This window comes from Gossypium raimondii, chromosome 11 (genome assembly GCF_025698545.1).
Source record: "Gossypium raimondii isolate GPD5lz chromosome 11, ASM2569854v1, whole genome shotgun sequence".
NCBI classification, from domain to species: domain Eukaryota; kingdom Viridiplantae; phylum Streptophyta; class Magnoliopsida; order Malvales; family Malvaceae; genus Gossypium; species Gossypium raimondii.
This window is the reverse complement of record NC_068575.1, coordinates 50,816,195-50,829,892: the sequence shown is the minus strand read 5'-3', so window position 1 is coordinate 50,829,892 and position 13,698 is coordinate 50,816,195. Positions and strand designations below refer to the sequence as shown.

The following is a 13,698-nucleotide window of genomic DNA, read 5'->3' as shown; positions in this document are numbered from 1 at the left end:
CCAAGGCAAAATCTGACACTAAAATAAACGAGTCTGTCATTGCCAAGTAAATTATTTTATTTGCTCAAAATAATTGAAAAAATTTCTCCTTGGAAAAAAATTACTTACAAAACCCAGAGAGGATAAGCAAAAATAATAATAATCAAAGCAGGCGAGATCAATACCATTTTACGACATCCATTTGTAAAACCCCCTCCCCTCTTTTAAGAGAAAAAAAACACTAGAAGAGGGCTTGTACACCGATTTGTTGCATTTCTCTAAGCTTCCATATGAGGTAGAGGGCACCCTCTCTGAGTTCTTCTACATCCACTTGTTGCATGGACCAGGCATAATACACAGTGTGAATTGTATCCTAGTAAAACACAAATTCATCAACACATAGTCAATGTCTATGCTATACACACACGAAATGGTAAATTAAAGATCAAAAATCATTTAAAACAAAGGTATAATTAACACAACACTAACATATCTCCCACCAATTTATCCAAAAGTTCAATTAATGTAGTTAATTTCATACACAAATTTCACCTGAAACAAGATATGAGCATATGTACCAGCAATGCGTGCAAAAAAAACTAACTAGTTAGTCATATACCTTCTTGCCTTCTGTTATTTTACCCTTTCTATCACGTACGCAATAGATCTACTGAGTTTGAAACTGTGAACATTGAAAGGGAAAAGACAATCAACATCAGCTTCAGAAACCTTAAGAAGCTTGAAATCAAGTATGAAAAAATTGTTGATGCAAAAAAAGAAACTCATACTGCCTCAATGATAATGGGGGATGTCCTCATCATTTTGGTCTCTCTAACTTTTATTTCACATATATGTAGAAGCTGCAACAAAGTAGGCCCAAATTAATAACATCACTTCATATCAAGTATACTTCAATATGACATGTAGAATGAAATCATCCCGAATCTAACTTGAATTGCCAAGGCCAAGATAATTTAAAAATCATATTTGGTTATATAAGGTCAATATTTTCATACTAACTTTGTTTGCAACAAAAACTTCATACAACTCAGCTTACAAGATTAACCATCTTATCGAGATCCATAGAACATGAGTTAGCTATATAGTTTAACAAACTTGTCACTTTCTTACCTTATTTGTAATACCCTTTACCCGACCCGATATCCAAACCAGAGTAAATAGATACTATAGTAACATTCCACAACCAATAATCACTTACTAAACAATAGTTACTTATTGATAATTGATATTCTAAATAATCAAGCATAATAAGTTTTAAAACTCTAAAAGCACCTCATTGTAAAATCCAAGCATAGAATAGGATAGGTTTACAAAATTTCTAAAGTTTTAATGAAAATATTGAAAATCCGTAGTTGGTATCATTATTGAAATGATACCTTTTGAAAATCGATACCAAAATTGAATATTGTTTTCTTTGCAAAACAATGGTATCGATACTTATTTTAAGGTACCAATATTTTATGAAAAGTATCAATACTCAAATAAAAATCGATACCAAATTAGCATTCTGTTTAGTTAGAAAATTGTTCAAATGGTCAAATATCGATACCAAATGCTAAAGTATCAATACTTGTTTTTAAAATGGTAAAACCTCATCTTTAAAAGTTCAATTCATGCCAAAGTTCACCTATCTTACAATAGACAATTAAAATAACCTATTCAAACATCTATAAGACTAACCAATGTGTCTTCATTGACACCACAATTCAATATCCAAACTAAAATAACATTCCAAACCAAAGTAATTGCTTTTAAAGTACTCAAACATCCTTAACAATACATACCAAGATACCACCTCTTTCAATCTATAAGTCAAATTGCCATATTCACCCACTTTCATAAAATTTATGCCAAATATACCAAACAAGTTCCAAACATAAATATATACCAAACCAACAGCATATTCACATGTACCAAAATACATCTAAAGACAAGCATCATTCAAGTTTAACAACTTCACAAAATATCCACATAAATTCATTTAACCTATTACAAGCCATATAACCTAGACCAGTCCATGGGCCGGGCCCGAAAAAATTTTTGGCCCGCCTCTTAGGTCTGGGCCGACAAACCCAAATATGGGCTCGAAATTTTGCCTGTGCCCTACAGAAAAAAATATCATAAGCTGCCCTACCCATTTTTAATAAACATTAAAAAATTATTTTAAAAATAAAAAATAAAAAATATATTTTAAAAGTATTTTAAAATTAAAAAATAAAAATAAAAAATATATATTTATTATACTCGGGCCGAGCTGGGCCCGGGCCAAAAAAGTGGTGCCCGAGGCCCGGCCTTTTTTTTAAACGGGCCTCGTTTTTTTGCTCAAGCCCATATTCCGGGCCTATATTTTTACCCGAACCCTCCCATATTTCGAGCGGGCCGTCGGGCCGGGCCGGGCCGCCCGGCCCGTGGACAGGTCTAATATAACCTAATACGAGCATTCAAAAACTACCGATAGATTTTCGGATAGTGTGAATCTTGAAGTTGATCCGATCACCCGTATCTACAAGTACATATCTACAAGAAAATAGTAAATAAGCACAAGTAAGCTTACTTAAGCTTAGTAAGTTCTACAGAATAAAAATAATAATAAACTTACTGAATAAACTTAATCAATACAGAAAAGTTATAAATCATAGCCCTGTCATTCATAATAAAATCACAAGTGAATCAAAAACTTGTATACGAATGAATCAATTCAATCAATTATGTTATAACACTAAATATACCCGATGAACGTCGTAATGGATTTGGATACACGATTAACCAACCAAACACACCAAATCGCTCAAATGAGCTAACCAAACAAGAACACACTTGGCACCAAGCATCAAGCCATAGGCTGACATCCCTCTGAAGCACACCCCGGCATTAAGTGTCAAGCTCGTAGGCTTTACATCCGCCCCCGAAACACACCTGAAGCACTGTAATATAATGCGACAGTTCACAACAAATGCTAAACTTCGGTATATTCAGTAAACATTAATAAAACCAATATAATCATCTCAGTATCAACCAAATCCCGTATAGTGTGCGTTATGACCTATTGACATGCCAAGCGTATCCTATCCTATGTTTATCGGCTCACATATTTATCATGTATTAACATTTAATACGATTTCTTTTCCAAATCATTCCACTTGCCACAATTCAATACTTCCAAGCCATTTTAATATTTTCATCCATAAGTAATTAAATGTTTAAAAATATATTAAAATTAACCCGTACGAACTTACCAGGGCCAAAATGCAGAAACATCAATTGTTTAGGGGCTAATCCACAACCTTCCCTTTTCCATGATTATCAACTTGATCTTGATCTATAATATAATTTATTCCATTTATTAGCCTCAACTTCACATTCTATTCAATTTAATGCATCTAATTTCTTATTTACAATATTTACACATTTACTCCAAACATTTACATTCTATACAATTTGGTTCTCAAAGACCAAAACATGATTATTTCTAAAATTAACCCTTTTTTTCCCATAGGATCAAATTTTAACCACTCCAAACCGGCCCCTACTCATGCTAAAACTTCTCAAGAAAGCCTAATAATTTTAACATTCTATTTATTTTATCCCTAATCTTAAAAAATCTTAAACGAAAATCGTGGAGAGAAAAAGAATTGATGTATTTTTCTTCTCTCTCTCTCCAAAATCGACCTAATCCAAAATTAAAAAAAATTTGACATTCTGGGGCAATTCACCCAAATATCTACTTTTAGTTATTGTTCCTCTTCATTTTTTTTAAACTAGATCCTCTTCATTCTTAAATTGTAAAAATGAAGAAAAAACGTGGTTAGTTCATTCAAATCAATATTATAAATTAACTATTTATTTTTAAAATCAATATATGTAAAAATAACTACATAATTTTTACTTCTCGTCCACGTTTCAGGTATATTTTTTTTATTTTAGTTTCCCAAACATCAATATTATTATATTTATGGTCACTAAAATATTAGTAAGTTTACATTTTAATCACTTAACTTTAAAAGGTTATAAAATGATCATTGAATTATTCAAAAGCTTTCATTTAAGTCATTAAACCATTTGAAAGTTTTTTGTTTAAGTCATTAGGTTGTTAAGTTTTTATTTAAAAAAAGCTTGGCTTGCGAGCTCCAAGCAACAATTTGTATGGTAGATCAATAGCCATCAACAAGTAGAGAAACATATTATAAATCCAAGTCAATCTGACGATCAATGTTGAAGATTGAAGAATAAAACTATTTTGATTTTGGTTTGCAGAGTTATGATATTCAAATCTATTTCATGAAAAAAAAAACTAAATTGTAGAAGAGAAGGAAAGCGAGAGAATTTAATTAGTGAAAACGGTGTGAGCAAAGAAGGCCATACAGTAATGATTTTAACAGCTCGATGACTTAAATAATTGAATAGTTAAAAGATCATTTTGTAACTTTTTAAAGTTGAGTGACCAAAACATATTTTATTAATAATTTAGTGACATCGAGTATAATTTACCCTGAAAATAATAATATTGATGTGTGGCAAACCGGAATAAAAAAAAAATTATACCCACCATTTTCATGAATAGGGTTCAAACTTCCAATTATACCATTAAAAAATGAACAATCATCACCGTAGACTTTGTAGTTACGGTATAAATGCTTTGCCAAGGATTTTTATCATTTTAAAATATTGTTTATAGTTTAAAACTAGTATATATTTTTTAAAAATGAATCAGTAATTCACAAGTAAAAAAATAAATATTTGACAAAAAACCAATAAAAAATTTGAAGATTACGGAATAGTTGAAACTGTTGGTAGTTCTGGTGTTCGGGAAAAAATCAAACATGTCAAAAGTCAACAAGAAAACCTCAAAAAAGAGAACGCTCCGGACGCGAACACCTTGATGCTATAATCTACTATTATCAGACCTTTAATGCCAGCGCTGGAAAGCAATACAGCTACTAAAACCTCATCTGGTTTTAATCTATAAAGGATCATATTCACTCTGCCCTCAATCATGTCTTCATATGACAGACATCAAATATAGCTATTAATTAACCACAAGCCATTAATATCGGTACAACATGTTACAAAGTTAGACGCAACAGTTTACAAAAGGGAAGTTGGGGGAGACTCTATGCAAATAATTATCGATCATCTGTCAAGTCAAGGATAGTATTAGGTGAAATGAAAAAAAAAAAAAAATAACGTACCAAGAACATTAATTCACTACACAATCCTATCCTATTTCTTATTTAAGACGTAGATGGGAACAGTGGGTTTGGTTTTATATCTATAGAGAACCTTCTTCTTCTTGAGCAAGGGGTTATCAAAGGTTATAACTATCTTCCCTGGTTCACTAATATAAAATGAATTCCTAACACCCTCTCCTTTCTTCTTTTCCTTCTCGTTTTGGAGCAGCACTTTGTACGACCCTTCATCGTCTGGAATGAACTCTTCCTTGTAGGATACATCACATGATCCCACCACTGTTAAATCCCAAACCATTGTCACTCCAGCCTGATATAAATCACATACATACATTGGTTAGTTTTTTCTAGCTGGGTTTTTTTTGGTATATTGGAGGGTTTGGGTCATTGTATTTGTACCTGAGGAGCTGGAATTCGGATGTGCTCAAATGCATTTGCTCTAACCGTAACCTCTGAAACCTTGTCTTCTGGGGAAAAGTCGTCGTCGTTATCTCTTTTGAAACCTCCATATTCAACTGGAAGGTTTTCTGGGGGTATAAACCTAGTTTCCAGACAAAGATGGATTAAAAGGAGAAACAAGCTGTAAATATTTGTTACTGAATAGATTATAAGATTTCTTACTTGAGAAGAGTGGAAGTAACTTTCCCTGGTCTGGCAATAACAATCTTGCTTTTCTTTCTCTGAGTTTTCAGCCGGGAAGAAAACGTATGGGAGATATAATACCACAAGGGAACATTTATGATTATCTGCAATTATCTCAATGGTTAAGATATGGAGCAATGATCAATTAATCAAAACGTACGTACGTACGTACGTACGTATGTATGTATGTATGTATGTATGTATGTATGTACGTATGTATGTATTATGTGGTTTTACATTTAGATGGATGAGGTGAGGATAATGATCTTGAAACAACTTCCAAGATTTTCGACAAACAGAACGAAGTTCCTTTGTGGTAGGCCCTTGTGCATGCTTCATATCTATGATCTGAACAATGGAGTTGGTTCCACCGGGTTGAAACCTGATTTCCTTGATAGCCTTCTCCATGTATTGAACTCTCCATCTCAAGAACTTTTCGCGCTTCTCTTCTGAACCAAGTATTCTATATTGGGTTTGCTGGTCTTTCAAGGCACCGTATACGTTGTAATACACAGGGTGACCGTCCTTGTCTCTACTGTTTTGATAAGTCAAGTTTTCGAAACCAGGAACCAGAATTTCTTCCAGGATTTCATCGGCTTTGAATTCCTTCCGCCATTTTAACGTCCTCTGAAGCATCTCCAAGGCCTCAAGCACCTTGTAATCTTTTGCTTCCAAGAATTTCAACAGCACAATGTCGGTTCCTCCATGGCGTTTGCTTGGCATCAATGGTACACCCCAAAGTGTAATCTCTTTCAGTTGTTCAATGGCCTTTGCGTTGTCTTCTCCACCAACTTTGTTGCTTGGTTTCCCAAAGAGATAATCCCCAAGAATCGCATCTTCAACTCGGCACCTAAATTCAACCAAGGCCTTGAATTTCCTTTCCTTCATTCTCATTGCAACATTCAGTCTATCTTCTCTAACGGATGGAGGTTCTTCAAAGGTTTCCTCATCGGTTTCTTGGTCGGAGTTGGTTTGACTTGGACACCCTTTCTCATGGCCCTCTTGAACTTGGAGGGCAATCTCATAATCAAATAGATTAGCCATGTTTTGATCCTGAACCTTGCCACTTTCTTTTGCTTTGTTGATGTTTTCTCTTTTCTTCCCCATTTCTAACGTTCTTCTGGTTAGGGGCTATTCCTTGAAAGAATATTCGGAATCTGGATGGAAACTGAATCCCTAAAGGTTAAGAGATTCATTGAAGAGGGATAAATAGAGAGATGTGGTAACAGCTGATTAACAGGCGCCAAATTTAGGGCGAGAGAAAAAGCATGAGCCCATTTGTTTGATTGCCAGGTTTGCACACGCTTGAAATAGGTTCTTTTTGGGTATAAAAAAAATGTTGTCTCTTTTGGACCAATTAACATGACTTGTTTAATAGAGTGATTGTTTTGTTAGAAAAAGAAATGGGGATTTTGTATGCCACAATATAGATAACAGTTGAACAACAATTGAACATAATAAGTAAATTTATCAAAAACCATAATTATATATAGCATTTGCGGATGAAATTGAAACAAGACATGCCCATACATATACATAAAGTTAAAAACGCCCATGATACACCCTTATCCAGTAATAATAAATGCAGTGCAAGTGTGCCTATGTTTGTGTTTTGAGGGTAATGAAATAAAAACAATGACAAATGCAATCCAATACGAACTTTATATATGTTTTTATATTAGAAAGCATGTAAATTACACGACCTGATAAACTAGTATGCATTGGGACTGGACTACTACGTAATCTTATTCAATACTTACAATAAGTCAACCATAAAGTTACCAGCACAAAAGTCGTGCATTGGAAATTAAAACCAAGGAAACGCTCTAAACTCCTTAATTCTCAATCGTGTTTTATTGTTACTGCTGGTTCATAAGTGTCTACTTTGTCGGAAGCACTTATCTTGGTTTCTTTATGGGTCGAGGGAGAAGCTGTTGTCTTGGTTTCATCATGTGTTGAAGGGGAATCACTGATCGTATTTTCGTTACAGGTCTCAACTGGAACAGTGGCATTAGCTGCAGTGGTGCCAGAGTTTTCAGTATGCTGTCTTCCAGACATTGAGCCGGCTTCCAGTTCCTCGAATTTGGAGATGACCTGTTGAAGCTCATCATTCAGATTCAGTGCCTCGAAGAGAATTCCATCATCATCAGTAGTGCCTTCTATGATCATCTGAATAACAGGCTGGGATTGCTTGCACTTCTCCAACATGCTCTTTGTCAACTCGTCCTGCAACCAAAAACTTTTCTCAGTTTTTTTTTTTCATTTGTTATATCATTCCAATTTGGAAAAGGGTTTGCATTCCGGAAGAATGCATTTAATAGATTCCTCGACTTGGAAGATATTATGCGGAAAAATTACATTGGAAGAACAACAAGCTTCATGATGCAGATAATAATAGCATTCTGAAAAATATAATAAAAACTAAATTGCAGTAACATTTCATTTCCTGGCATGCCAAAGGATCAAAGGCACTAGATCAGGTAAAAGTTAAATGAATTAAGGAAATAAAATCGCCAATTGAAGTAACAATAAATGTTCTAGTTTCAAATGACTACATAATATATATGGGTGGATTTGCAGCAAGGTCTGAAATACAGAAAACAAAGTACATACAGTTAAATCATGTTTTCAGCTAAAAACAGATTAATTACCATTGTGGGTTTCGGCTCGGTTTCCTTAACCAACATGCTAGAAAGCACCTCAAGGCTGTTCCGAGTTACTTCGAAAACTCCCTTCTTTTGCTCAACAGAAAGATTCCCATAGTTGTAGGCAAAATCACTGGCATGCAATTCTGGGTCATTGACAGGATAATCTTCAGAGGGAGGCAATCTCATACAAGACTCCAAGGAATACTGCAAAGGGCCTGATTTCCCGTTACCTACTGGTACATGTGTACTCCTTTCTTTCAAGCTCTGCTTTATGTCAAGATAGGAGAAAAAGTTAAAACAAAAACTAACGACAGGTTTCATTGTTGCTAAACATATTTTTGAAAAAACACCCATAGAATTTTCCTAGGCATAATCATAAATCAGTATGTTGATAGATTACAATGATATAGGATGATAGATTACAATGAAGAAACTACAAATGCTATTGCCCATTGATTGACATCAAAACACTGCCTAAACCAACATAACATGAAACACGGAAACGTAAGAAGAACACGAAATCAAAGTGAAAATTTGTTTTTTTCTTTTTACCTCATAAGTTTGGTGAAACACAGGGAGGTAAGCAAGATCCTGAGATTGTCCCCAAGCACGAATCAACTGCAAGGCCCTTCCTCTATTCCCGTGATCAGTGTTGGGATTCTCAATCATCTTCATCATCTCTTCCAAAACTTTCTCGGAAGCCACCTCGGAAGCTACCTTCTCGCAATTGGTGGTACAAGCTTCCAACAAATCGAGGCTCAACCATTGGGTGACGGCGTTTTTGCCCGAAATCTTCTTCTTGATGGCCCTAACAATTTCGGTCCCATTGAACTCTTCGCTGTTGATCATAGCACATATCTTCATGTTCAATCCCCAGTTGGGTTCTTCTAATGTCTCAGAAGTGGCCTCATCGACGACTTTCCACTCGGATGTGGGGCCTTGAAGAATTTCCTTCATTTTCCCACTAACCATTCTACTCATTTGAGCTCCACCCGTTCTCAGTTTCTCGCCCCATTCAGAGAGTTTCGCTTTATCCATACCTCCTTGTTTGCGTTACTAACCAAACCAGATCTCCACTTGATTTGAAGCTAAACGAAGAAAAATACCCTAAATTGAAATAAATCGACTAGGTTAAAAAAATTTGCCCCAAGTAAAGCACGACGTTGTTTATAAGCAGAGACGATAGAGAAAATGGGCAACTTGAAAACATCGTAGCATAAACATTAAATAAAAAGAAAAAGAGAATATCTGAGAGCTGAGTTACGGTAAGAGAGGGACTGAGTTGGAATCGGTCATTTGCTTAGCGAAAAGAGAGAGAGAGAGAGACGATGAGGAGGAGAATCGTCCGAGTCTAAGATACGCGTGTCTCGTCTAGCGACCTTGTGTTTCCTGGGCCCGCTAGGATGGGTCCTTTTCAAATAAGTCGTACATCGGCTCACGTGTGTCAGGTTTTTTCCATTGTTTATTTAGGAAACTTGTATGAATATATTGATTTTCTTTTTTTTTTTTAAATTCAAAGATATTGGTGGGGTAGAGGTGTTCGGTAGGCTGAATTTGTGCTGAGCCTAGATATAATGTTAAATTTAAGTTGAATTCTTTATATTATTTTAAAACTTTTATATATTTTTATTTATTAATTTTTTTATATATTTACATTAACATTTTTTTAATGTTATATTATAATAATATATAATATTATTATGGATTTAATTTTTATGTATTATAAATTATATAATATAAAATATTATAAAATTAAAAACAAGTCAGGCTACTATATTTTAAATAGGCTTAATTTTTTTATTTATTAAATGTAATATTTTTTTTAAATCCTCTCAAATTTTTTGTGAGCCTTCGGACTTAAGCGACTAGCCTACCCCATAAACAAGTATATGATAAAGTAGTTTGCATAGTAACACCCTAAATTAATTATTGAATCATCGATCACATGTACCATAAACCTAAATGAACTACTCATTAGTCGACTTACTGCCATGTCAGATAAGCGACTGTTAAGTAGTCGGTTTTAGGCTTTTAATGGTGAAATGTTGGGACCTTAAAATCGACCAGCCAATATCTATTTTAAGTTTAATGTAACAGTATTGGCTCAATCAATACTAGTGGGTCTAAAAAAATAACTTTAAGCGGCAGAGTAAAATTCGATTTGATTTTAAAAGTTGATAAAATTTTAAATTTTAAATTAAATAGTTTAAGGTATTTGAGTTAATTGAATTATTCGGATCAACTCGAATAAAAATCAATTTTTTAGTTTAACTCGAATATAAATTACACAATTTGAGTTATTCGAAAATTTGAATAAGAAAATATAAAATTACGTCGTTTTCATAAATATTTATCTTTTCTAAAGTTAAAAGTCAAAACTATTAAATTAAAAGGCAAAACTATGTCGTTTTGATAAATGTTTACTCGTTAGCGTTACTTATGTAGTTAAATAATTTTGTATTTCATCTACTAGTTAAATAATCAGTCTATGTAAACACAACATTGAGTATAAATAATATGATTCGTTAACTAAACTCGACTTGACTTGAAATTTTTCGACTCAATTCGAAAAAAAATTTTATTTATTAAATGTAATATTTTTTTTAAATCCTCTCAAATTTTTTGTGAGCCTTCGGACTTAAGCGACTAACCTACCCCATAAACAAGTATATGATAAAGTAGTTTGCATAGTAACACCCTAAATTAATTATTGAATCATCAATCACATGTACCATAAACCTAAATGGACTACTCATTAGTCGACTTACTGCCATGTCAGATAAGCGACTATTAAGTAGTCGGTTTTAGGCTTTTAATGGTGAAATGTTGGGACCGTAAAATCGACCAGCCAATATCTATTTTAAGTTTAATGTAACAGTATTGGCTCAATCAATACTGGTGGGTCTAAAAAAATAACTTTAAGCGGCAGAGTAAAATTCGATTTGATTCAAAAAAGTTGATAAAAATTTTAAATTTTAAATTAAATAGTTTAAGGTATTTGAGTTAATTGAATTATTCGGATCAACTCGAATAAAAAAATCAATTTTTAGTTTAACTCGAATATAAATTACACAATTTGAGTTATTCAAAATTTGAATAAGAAAATATAAAATTACGTCGTTTTGATAAATATTTATCTTTTCTAAAGTTAAAAGTCAAAACTATTAAATTAAAAGGCAAAACTATGTCGTTTTGATAAATGTTTACCCGTTAGCGTTACTTATGTAGTTAAATAATTTTGTATTTCATCTACTAGTTAAATAATCAGTCTATGTAAATACAACATTGAGTATAAATAATATGATTCGTTAACTCAACTCGACTTGACTTGAAATTTTTCGACTCAATTCGAAAAATTTTCAAATTGAGTTTGGTTCTTAAAATAGGATTCATCAACTCGACAAACTCAAATTTTTTTAACTTAATTCGACTTGACTCGACCAAATGCTCACTCCTACTTATTTCCGCTTCACCCTTTAAAATCTACCCCTAAGTTGTATAAACCCTCCTCTACTCCACTTCAAAACATATAGAGAGTTCTGAATTATTTGGGGTCCACAACACTACTGCACCTACTTTTACAATCCTGATTTTATTTTTTAAGTATTTATTTAACTTTCAGAATATTAAATAAGTATTGTTATTTTTTTATGAAATAAAAAATTATATTATATTATATTATATTATATTAAGGGCCTTTATGGATATGTGTTTACCTTTAGTGCAGTGTGTTAACTTTCTTTTTATTTCACACTACAATATCGCTAAAGTATATAGTATCACTGCCACCATTGTTTTTACACCAACAGCAGGTAAACGCACCGCCCATCCAAAAGGACCCTAAGTATTGTTAATATATATTAATTTATTGCTTTTTTTTTTGCAAGTTTAAGGTTCAAATATGGATAAATAATTCTTTGTAAACAGTCTATTATAATAAAGAAATTCATGAAATTGAAGTCATTGTTATTTTTCAATCAAGACATCAAATACGTATATGTTTCAATACAACTGTCAAACTTGATGAATTAATGTCAAGGATCAATTAAAAAATCATAGCTCAATGTAGGAGGATATTGTTTAGACTGGTGCATAGATTTAAAATGTCATTTAAGCCACTCATTTATAACACGCTTGAACTTTATGATGATGACGATGTTGAGACTATGATATCAACCCATTTTTCAACGGAAAATGATGCAACAAAGTTGTAGCTGAATTGTATGATGCTGAGCAAGATTGTGGAGTAGGTGATATTCCAAGTTCATCCATGCTTGTCATTAATATTTCTCCAACTATATGTGAACTATATGAGGGGGGAACCTGTATACAAAGTTGTCATATGCGCCAATGGGAAGATGATCGTTTATATAAGGGTTGGATCCTGACCCAAACGAAGCTTTGGACGATTTGTACCAATATGTTGCACCATAAAAATCGTTGATGCTTATTAATTCGAACATGGATGACGAGCAATACAAATTTTTAAACGAAGAAGAATATATTAATGACTTCAGTGATCTTCAAATTAAAGGTGTTCCCAATGCCAACATTAATAAAGAGGAGGAGGGGGAAGAAGAAAAAGAATAAGAAGAAGATGATGATTTTGACAATAATGCCAACGACAATACTGCTGCAAACTTGCTAGAAGCTTAAAGAGATCGTATCATTCTTCATCTCCATGGACCTCCATCCCATACGCACAACATTAACATAAATGAAATCGAGGCCTTGAAATTTCCAGAATATCCCGGCATAGTGCTAAGTTATATGATGAGTTCAGCTACAAATTGCGAATATCTATATGTAGAGGCATAATTTCCATTAACGTATGCAGTTGTGGCAGCCATCAAACACTACAACATCAAAGCTTGTGTTGATTATAAAATTGAGGTATCTTCACCGACTTTGTGTGTTGGGCAAGTGCTGGAAGTACAATAATGGGTATAATTGGAGAGTTAGGGTTGTGTTAAGGAAGAGGACACAAATTTGGGAGATCCGAAAATGGAATGGATCACACACTTGCACTTTTTCTTGACTTTCACAAGATCACCGAAAATTAGATTTAGACTTAATTTGCAATTACATTATGCCGTTGGTGAAGGCAAGCCCGACTATTCCAGTTGTTGTTCCAATCGCTGACATGCAATCTCAATATAATTACACTGTCAGTTATCATAAAGCTTGGTATGCAAAACAAAAGGCCATTTATTGATTATATG

At 33.4% G+C, this 13,698-nt stretch overlaps 2 protein-coding genes across 3 annotated transcripts; both read right to left on the bottom strand.

Moving 5' to 3' along the window:
* Positions 1-5,049: 5,049 nt before the first annotated feature.
* LOC105803205 (patellin-4) lies at positions 5,050-7,324 on the bottom strand. The gene is made up of 4 exons (XM_012635242.2): positions 6,066-7,324; positions 5,808-5,932; positions 5,586-5,727; positions 5,050-5,496 (listed from the first exon to the last, which is right to left on the bottom strand). The coding sequence occupies exons 1-4, from the start codon at positions 6,933-6,935 to the stop codon at positions 5,221-5,223; spliced, it is 1,413 nt and encodes a 470-aa protein (XP_012490696.1). The 5' UTR covers positions 6,936-7,324; the 3' UTR covers positions 5,050-5,220.
* Positions 7,325-7,471: 147 nt separating this feature from the next.
* LOC105803206 (TOM1-like protein 2) lies at positions 7,472-9,883 on the bottom strand. Of its 2 annotated transcripts, XM_012635244.2 has the most exons (4): positions 9,741-9,883; positions 9,029-9,583; positions 8,480-8,740; positions 7,472-8,054 (listed from the first exon to the last, which is right to left on the bottom strand). In XM_012635244.2, the coding sequence occupies exons 2-4, from the start codon at positions 9,512-9,514 to the stop codon at positions 7,671-7,673; spliced, it is 1,131 nt and encodes a 376-aa protein (XP_012490698.1). In that variant the 5' UTR covers positions 9,515-9,583; positions 9,741-9,883; the 3' UTR covers positions 7,472-7,670. The 2 variants fall into 2 exon arrangements, with proteins under 2 accessions (XP_012490698.1, XP_012490697.1); XM_012635243.2 differs by having other exon boundaries at positions 9,029-9,828.
* Positions 9,884-13,698: the final 3,815 nt, after the last annotated feature.

What these genes read in the sequence shown, in the direction of transcription:
- LOC105803205 (XM_012635242.2), bottom strand. Translation starts at nt 6,935, where the DNA reads ATGGGGAAGAAAAGAGAAAACATCAACAAAGCAAAAGAAAGTGGCAAG. An exon ending in CTCACCTCATCCATCTAAAT is followed by an intron (nt 5,933 to 6,065) that starts GTAAAACCACAT and finishes AGATAATTGCAG; the next exon opens with ATAATCATAAATGTTCCCTT. An exon ending in GTTACTTCCACTCTTCTCAA is followed by an intron (nt 5,728 to 5,807) that starts GTAAGAAATCTT and finishes TCTGGAAACTAG; the next exon opens with GTTTATACCCCCAGAAAACC.
- LOC105803206 (XM_012635244.2), bottom strand. Translation starts at nt 9,514, where the DNA reads ATGGATAAAGCGAAACTCTCTGAATGGGGCGAGAAACTGAGAACGGGT. An exon ending in TGTTTCACCAAACTTATGAG is followed by an intron (nt 8,741 to 9,028) that starts GTAAAAAGAAAA and finishes GACATAAAGCAG; the next exon opens with AGCTTGAAAGAAAGGAGTAC. An exon ending in CCGAGCCGAAACCCACAATG is followed by an intron (nt 8,055 to 8,479) that starts GTAATTAATCTG and finishes TTTTGGTTGCAG; the next exon opens with GACGAGTTGACAAAGAGCAT.